Source organism: Sander vitreus, chromosome 2 (assembly GCF_031162955.1).
Source record: "Sander vitreus isolate 19-12246 chromosome 2, sanVit1, whole genome shotgun sequence".
Lineage (NCBI taxonomy): Eukaryota > Metazoa > Chordata > Actinopteri > Perciformes > Percidae > Sander > Sander vitreus.
In genome coordinates this window covers 22,701,792-22,709,411 of record NC_135856.1, presented here as the reverse complement: position 1 = coordinate 22,709,411, position 7,620 = coordinate 22,701,792, and the positions used below count along the sequence as shown (strand labels likewise).

Sequence of the window (7,620 nt, the reverse complement as noted above, 5' to 3'; positions counted from 1 at the left end):
TAATTAATCAACAGTTGCAAACGTATGGCGAGTATAGCCCAGCTATTACTAACATGAACCCAACAATACTTCAACACATGGAAGAAACAGAAAACCGACAGCACACACAGTTGCTCATTACAATTTATTTTAAATAAAATTTAATACAAAAGAGCCAAGTCTGAAATCCAAACATCATCCGCGGATAATAAGTACTACTCCATGTGCAAGTAGAATTTGTTTTGCATTAAGAATATAACTGAATTGTGATGACAAAATCACTGTAATCAATATTATCCCTGAGACCACCTTAAAATAAAATACATCCATTAAAGAAAATGAATTTCTTGAATAAGAATTGACACTTAAAAAGATGTGTGACTCCCAATGATTCCATTCTGCTTGTTCCTTGTTCATAGTGGCACTTTGCACGTACAATAAGATTATTTTAGGTGTTAACACAATCGTGTAAGCCAGTGTCCAATGAATTGTTGCAGTAGAAAACACTTGCAGTGGCATTTAAACGGATATGTGTATTCACTATATCCGTCAAGGTCTGGTGACCTTCAATATATTGAACATTGTTTTGATGTAAAATACTGCTGGCAGACATTAGCTGCTAACGGTGAAGCCATCTGAACACTGTCATTCGCAAAAAGAATCGCTGTCACTATCAATGGTGATGACAGTGGGCAAGTGTTTCTCTGTGCGTTCGTTACTCTTGTGCCTTTTACTTTTCTTCTTGTGTTTCTTCTTCTTCTTATGGTGATGCTTGCTCCGCTCAGAGTTTTCCTCATTGACGAGCTCCACGCTGAGGCTCCTGCTAGTCTTTCTTGACCTGTCTTTGGATTTTTTACGATGCTTCTCTTTGCTCTTTTTCTTGTGTTTTGTTGACAACACGGGGGAGTCACCGTTAGCATTTGAGTGGGGAAGTGTGTTTTTGGATGCCTCCTCCAAATGTCTTGTTTTGTATTTCCTCTTCCCACCAGGCTTATTGGTGTGAGATCTACTTTTCGTTGAAGGGGAGCGACTGCTGGAACAAGTCCTAGAACGAGAATGCCCCCTGTCTCGTCTCCGCGAATCTCTGCTGTGGCTCCTGGAGCAAGAGTGCCGATCTGAGTAGTTGTGAATACTGTAATAGTAGGAGCGATTCTCTGTGTAATTCATCCCACTATTATTTCTCTCTTGGCTGTAATGCCTATTTGATTGATAGCTGTAACCACGGTCTCTCCTTTTATAATTACGGTCACATTTTGAGTAGTCTTTGCTACTGGAATAAGAAGAACCTCTTTCTCTGGATTGAGTCCTGCTGGGGGAGATCACCAGGCTCCTGCTAGAGTGCCTGCGCTCTGCACTTCTTGACCTCCTCCTTCTCCTATGGTCTCTGTCCTTAGACAAGTGCCTCTCTCTAGATCTATCATTACTGTCAAATCTTCTACCTGTGTCTTTTCTGTCTAACTTACTGGATGTCTTGTGTCTGCTAGATGTCAAAGAGCTACATCGGTCTTTTGAATAAAACTGATGATAGTGGTCCGTTTCTGCATTTTCTGACTGTCCAGCACCACTTGGATCACTACTCTGTGAAGCTATGGGACTGAGACTGGAGAAGCGGATGTGTTGAGGCAGAAGAGGCACTGCTTTAATATCTTCACTGGCAGACTCATCAGAGTCAGAGGAGAGCTGAACCAGTTCAGGAGTCCTCTCTGCTGTTGGCTTAATGAAATTTATAATGACACAGTCATCGCTGTCATAAGACAGACCCTCTTCATTGTTAACTGCACCGTGTGCCACGTCTGTTTGGTTATGAGGAGTCATTGGCTGTGGAGAGGCCCCAAACTCCTGTGTCTCCTCCTCTAAACTGCTGTCTGAATCGGAGTCTAAGTCGAGGACTGACAGACACTCGGCCCTGCTCTGTTCCGCTGTCGTAGAATATGATGGCCCAGGCGTCTCATCATCCCACGCAGAGTGGCTCAAAGTAGACACGGAGTCTCCTGGGGGGTCCAACTCCACTGAGTCTTCCTCATCCTCTGAGATAGCTATTACAGATGAATTGGAACTGCTGTCTTCATTTGAGGAAGGGGCGGGGCAGTCGTAAGCAGCATGCTGGTCATAGGCCTCCATGTTGAAGGGGGACTTTGCAAAGCTGATGAACTCATGCAAAAAGTGCTCTGTGCGTCCCTGGAGGAACGGCCTGAGCTCTTCCTGAATAGCTCCATCCTCCATATCGTAACGTGTAATGCGTGACATGATGATGTGTTGAACTATGTTGACCAAAGAGCCATGGGCCCCATATAGCACAATGAGTTCTCTTTTTAGCCAGGGGATCAGTCTATGTAGGCAGGCAGGATTTCTTCGGAAGAACTCAGCTGAGGTGTCTCGGGAGCGGCCTCCATCCCGGACACTCCGAATCCTCACCCCCCGTCGGTACAGTTCCCTCCTGAAGTTTACCATTTCCTGCTCTCGGACACTATTCACTGCCCTGCCTTCACTCGCAGCTCTCCTCTTGGCTGCCAACCTCTTCATCATCCGCCGGATGTAGCGGTCCTGCGGCTGTTGTGGAGGGTTTGCTGAGGCTTCAAACATTACTCCATTGTCTGGAGGTGGAGAGGTCCTTCCCCGCATCTGTCGATGGACTCCAGTAAGAGTTGTGCGGTATCTAAACCGCACTCCCCCAAAAGTCCCGAAAGAGCCATTATCCACCGGCTGCAGGTCATACTTCTTAAAGTCTTGATCTGATTTTATACTGTGATAGATTGAATTAAATGGCTGTTTGCATAGAGGGCACTCAGCTTTGTTCTTCGACCACTCCTGAATACAGCGGAAACAGAACTTGTGTAGGCAGACGTTCAGGTAAGAAATGTTGTTAAATATGTCCAAACAGATGGGACACTTGGAGTCTGGGGACACCTCTGCAGACATTGCTTCAGAGGTTTTCCTTTTGCCCTTTTTCTGGCTCTGCTGCAGGGCAATCTTGATTGCTGACATGATCTAACAAGATAAGAAAAATAAGGTTTAAACTTTAGCTTCATTTACGAGTAAACCGAACAACTGCACAAAATACCTTCCTGTTTATTGAGAAAATATGCTCTTCAAATAAATCTGACATCAGATTCATTCAGGCAACTAGAAGGTTTGCACACTGTGACTTGCACAGACAATATTAATGTGCTAGATTAAGTTGCAAATGATGTAGCATAAAAAGAAAACAACAGTATTATTCATCCTTCTCATCATGACAACAATGAAATATGACTCTGAACAATTACTTTTTTAACATTATACATTATTATGACAGCTTAGTTTCGATAATAAGAACAAGGCTGTCTCCCCCATTTCAAATGCATATCTACATAAATAACCTTTACATACATTCAAGAACCCTACACGTACATATCATGAAAGTATCTTGCAGTAACAAGAAAAGAAAAATGATAAAAGCAAACATGTCTTGTATTAAAAAAAGAGCAGAATAAATGACAGAAATGGCGGCCTAACTCGAATGGAACATGGATAGTGTTATATGGTTATGACAGTCCGTGGTACATAACTATTATCACGGTCCTAACGTTACATCCGATCTATTCGCGCTGTAACGTTACATATGCCTTACATATGGACACTCTTGATAGACATGTTAACGTTACCACTGAGAAGAACACGGCGGATTAATCCTACAATTAAATCGACACTCGTGTTTGTCCTTCGGTTATGTTGTTGTTTTCTGTTAGTTAGCCTAGCAGGTTTGGCTAGGACAGTGTCTAGCGCCGTCTATTTGTAGGGTGCCCACTCAATGAGTAACGTTACAGTTCTTGTCGGTAAACAGTTGGAAATACGTCGGATTGAAGTGATTGTATTATCTAAACAACCCCGACTTTTATACAAACTATTCTGTCGAGGTACATTCGCGGTACCACTGATCGAAACTGCGAACTCAGCCCACGAACTTGGTTAGCTAAAGTTAGCACGCTACCTAGCTAAGTAAGCTAGGGCGTTATAGCATGGATGTATTGCGTTATAGCTAGCTATCTAGCGTTAGCTAGTTAGGCTAGGACCTCTACGGTTAGTTAGGACGTTCGAGAAAAGTTGAACAGTATTTACTTTTGCCTTCTTCGGACACGTTTGCAGTTGGAAACTGATTAGATCTCTTCGTCTTGAAGAAACCCATTCATTTCTACATAACTGTCAATCAGGAGCAAGTCTTTATAAGCCCAGCAGCCTGGCTTCCCAACACTCCTTCCATATCCCTACCGTACATTCTGAGTACTTTTTAAAAAAAAAATTCAAGCTAGTTAAGCCACTTCCGCCCTTTAGAATAAAAGCACCATCTTTTCAATTTGAAGAACTACCAAAATAAAAGACTTCGTACACACAAAATCAAATCAGAATAAAACCCATTGAAATGATTTCCTATTTACATTTTTATTAATTATAGCTATTCTACAGTGTACATACTGTAATGTAAACAGCATGAAGTATACTGACGGTTATTAGTTGACTGAAGAGTCTTTGAGGCCTTGTTTTTATGCAACATGATACCACATACTGTACAGTGTAGAAGGCACAATCTCAGTCCAGCTAATAGCAGTCTGAAAGACAACTGGAATCATATAAAAGTATAAGTAATATTTGCCTCAACTTCAACAATAGGTTCAAATTTGACCAACATTTTATGCTATATTAGGCTATGCTTGCCATTTGGAAATTCAGTGTATCTTAAGTGGTTACCTTGTGCTGTACCAGAGCTGGTCTTAATCTAAACTTTTAAACCAACATAACATTTTCAATTTGCGTCCCACCTATCTGCATTATATCCCCACCCCATTACCCTGCTTAGAATTTAAAAACATTAAATAAGTGGAGTAACATATTATAAAAATGTAATTTACAGCTAACTGCTACGAGCTACACTAATAAGGTTGAGTTTACTAACGTTCTTTTTTTTTTTCTTTTTTTTTTACCATGATGATCTGGCAGTTAACTGGAAAATGTTTCTTTAAAAAAATACTAAAGCCTCTTACTGGAAACATTCAAAACATTCATTAATAATCTCCACTTTAATATGTCACTATTTACATTAATTTGTGAAATTATACATACTAATAAATAACTTTGTAATATTTTATTGGCATATACACAGTTTTTACAACAGAAAATGATTGAAACTTCAGTGATGACCATGGGTGTCAGGAAGATCTGGAACAACTTCGCCCGTCTCCAGAATGGTGTCACCCTTAACAAAATGACAAGGACAAACTAATTAGAAATACTCTTTTCCTCCATGAAGACATCTCAAAGAACAGTTCTTTTATGCTTTCGTCAGAGCATCTCTGGACTGTGGCCTGTTTGTGTGGAATCAGACTGCAGGACAATCAGGTCTTACTATGGCTGGTAAAGCAAGCTGATATGCAGCTGTACGTACAAAAAAATACAAATAACGATTATAGTGATTACAGGAAGAACAAAGGTGCAATGGTAGAATTAATAAATCATACTTACAGGGAACAGCTTAGGTTTCAATTCCACAATGCCATATGGCCTTTGCTGTAGGGGACAATGACATTGTCAATGTTGCATTCAAAGTACTCCTGCTTTCTTTGCAAGTTGCCCTACTTGTATGCTACCTAAAGAATAAAATAACACTCTAAATAGTTAAACATGTATGTTATTATTCAGGAACTTACATGTGCAAATGCCTAAAAATAAAATAAAAAAAGCTCATAGAGGGCATACACAACAGTAAAAAGAAAATCAGCCAATCTGTGGCTCTTCAAAAACTTAAGCATTCACACAAGTGAAGGTCTAACTCCATTGCACATAACATGTAATAGTTACTTCTTATTTATTTCTTAATATCCCAAATAATGTTTAAAATTTTGGTTGACTTACGGCAATATGGTATTTCACACAGTAGTGAACAATCCAAGCAGGTATCAACAGCCGTGTTAATGTAAAAACTCCACCTGTGTATGCTTTGTAGGTCTGTGAGGAGAAGCACATTAGAGACAGGTTATTGTATATAGAAAAGAAGTACATCATGAATCACAGTGTTTATTCTGACAGCCCCATAAAAGATAATACATACTACAACATAGGGATCATGCTCTTTTAATCGGATATGGTGAAAAGGTTTAAGCGTGTAAGTGTTTAACAAAGAGGAAAGTGAATCAGAATAGTGGTTACTTTATGGAATGGATACATGCTGAAACATAAAGTGGACCAAAGCAACTCAGAGACAAGAGAAGTTTCAAATGTACAATCTGTAGGGCTGGGCAATATATCGATATTAAATCGATATTGTCACACAAGATTAGATATCGTCTTAGATTTTGGATATTGTAATATGGCATAAGTCTTTTCCTGGTTTTACAGGCTGTATCACAGTAAAGTGATGTAATTTTCTGAACTTATTCTATTGTTCTATTATTTGCCTTTACCGACTTAGTCATTATATTCATATTACTGATGATTATTTCCTTAAAAATCTTATTGTGTAAATAGTTTGTGAAAGCACTATTTTTCACTAGGCCTACTGTGAAATAGTCAACCCTACAATATTGTTGTGAACTCGATATCAAGGTATTTGGTTAAAAAAATAAAAATAAAAATCGTGATATTTGATTTTCTACAAACAAGTAAGATAAGGTATGACTGTTACAGTTCATAGAACAAATCATCACCACATGTAAAGGGACATATTGTTCAATTATCTCAGTGAACATCTGGTTTGTACTCCATTTCATAATAAAGTTAATTGTCTCTGAAACAGGGCTGCAGCCAGTTTTCTTATTTAACCAAATGTGAAGTCACTGGAGAAAATGACATACTGAAAAGAACCTCCATACTATTGTCAAATGATAAATGTAGCACAGTTATTATTTCAGCAAACGGTCGAAATCATTAAACAACCATGTCATTTTGAGAAAGCAGTAGGTTAGGTTAACGTTAGCTGTTTCACCACGTTGGATGTGAGCGAACACTCAGCCGTGTCGTAGCTTAATACGTTAGCGTTATAACACTAACAATTGTCACACTATGAAAACCGTTCAGTTTGTTATCTGATAATTTCTGTTTGTAACGTAACCGTTATCACCAGTGGTTGTTTTGCTAGCTAGCATTAGCGGTGTATCGGGACTCACGTAAAGCCTCCACAGGCTCTTGGGCTCCAGAAAGCCAGCCCAGAACTTAGCGACAGCGCCGGGAGGTTTAGCTTGTACCACGGGCTCCCTCGGGCTGAGCTCCTGGTCCTTCAGCCACTGCCTCCGGAGCTTTGTTATCTGCTCGACACGGAGCTTCTCGTCTGGTGTGTACCCAGACATCGCTTGTTTCTGGATATTCAACCTCAAGAGACCTACAATGACACCATGGAGGACACTTCTCTTTGCAGAGAAATATACCAACCAACGAAGAAGAAGAAGGAGCGGAAACGTGATTGATATGAGTTTGAACAGTTCAACTAATTCTACTGCGACACCTGCTGGATCGGAAGAGAAGAGTGACATGAAGTGATTTTTTTTTCTCTATTCCTTTCTCCTATTTGTAGTTTGTAAAACTCATTGAATCATTCTCAGAGTGACAGAAACATGCGGTGTGAGAAGAGTGTCAGAAGCAGTGAAGTCTCTCAAGTCACTCAGGTTTATTCAC

At 40.0% G+C, this 7,620-nt stretch overlaps 2 protein-coding genes across 2 annotated transcripts; both read right to left on the bottom strand.

Annotated features, from left to right (window-relative positions):
• Window positions 1–256: 256 nt before the first annotated feature.
• Window positions 257–4,260, bottom strand: toporsa (topoisomerase I binding, arginine/serine-rich a). The gene is made up of 2 exons (XM_078261448.1): window positions 4,078–4,260; window positions 257–2,967 (listed from the first exon to the last, which is right to left on the bottom strand). Exon 2 carries the CDS (start codon window positions 2,962–2,964, stop codon window positions 625–627), a length of 2,340 nt encoding a protein of 779 aa, XP_078117574.1. The 5' UTR covers window positions 2,965–2,967; window positions 4,078–4,260; the 3' UTR covers window positions 257–624.
• Window positions 4,261–5,083: 823 nt separating this feature from the next.
• On the bottom strand, window positions 5,084–7,393 carry ndufb6 (NADH:ubiquinone oxidoreductase subunit B). Its single transcript, XM_078261516.1, has 4 exons — window positions 7,116–7,393; window positions 5,866–5,958; window positions 5,476–5,520; window positions 5,084–5,209 (listed from the first exon to the last, which is right to left on the bottom strand). Exons 1-4 carry the CDS (start codon window positions 7,293–7,295, stop codon window positions 5,144–5,146), a joined length of 384 nt encoding a protein of 127 aa, XP_078117642.1. The 5' UTR covers window positions 7,296–7,393; the 3' UTR covers window positions 5,084–5,143.
• Window positions 7,394–7,620: the final 227 nt, after the last annotated feature.

Bases quoted from the DNA above. Each gene is read 5' to 3' on its own strand.
- ndufb6 (XM_078261516.1), bottom strand. From the start codon at position 7,295: ATGTCTGGGTACACACCAGACGAGAAGCTCCGTGTCGAGCAGATAACA. The intron at 5,959-7,115 runs GTGAGTCCCGAT...TTCTCCTCACAG, and splicing joins AGAGCCTGTGGAGGCTTTAC to ACCTACAAAGCATACACAGG. The intron at 5,210-5,475 runs GTAAGTATGATT...CATTTTGTTAAG, and splicing joins TGAAACCTAAGCTGTTCCCT to GGTGACACCATTCTGGAGAC.
- toporsa (XM_078261448.1), bottom strand. From the start codon at position 2,964: ATGTCAGCAATCAAGATTGCCCTGCAGCAGAGCCAGAAAAAGGGCAAA.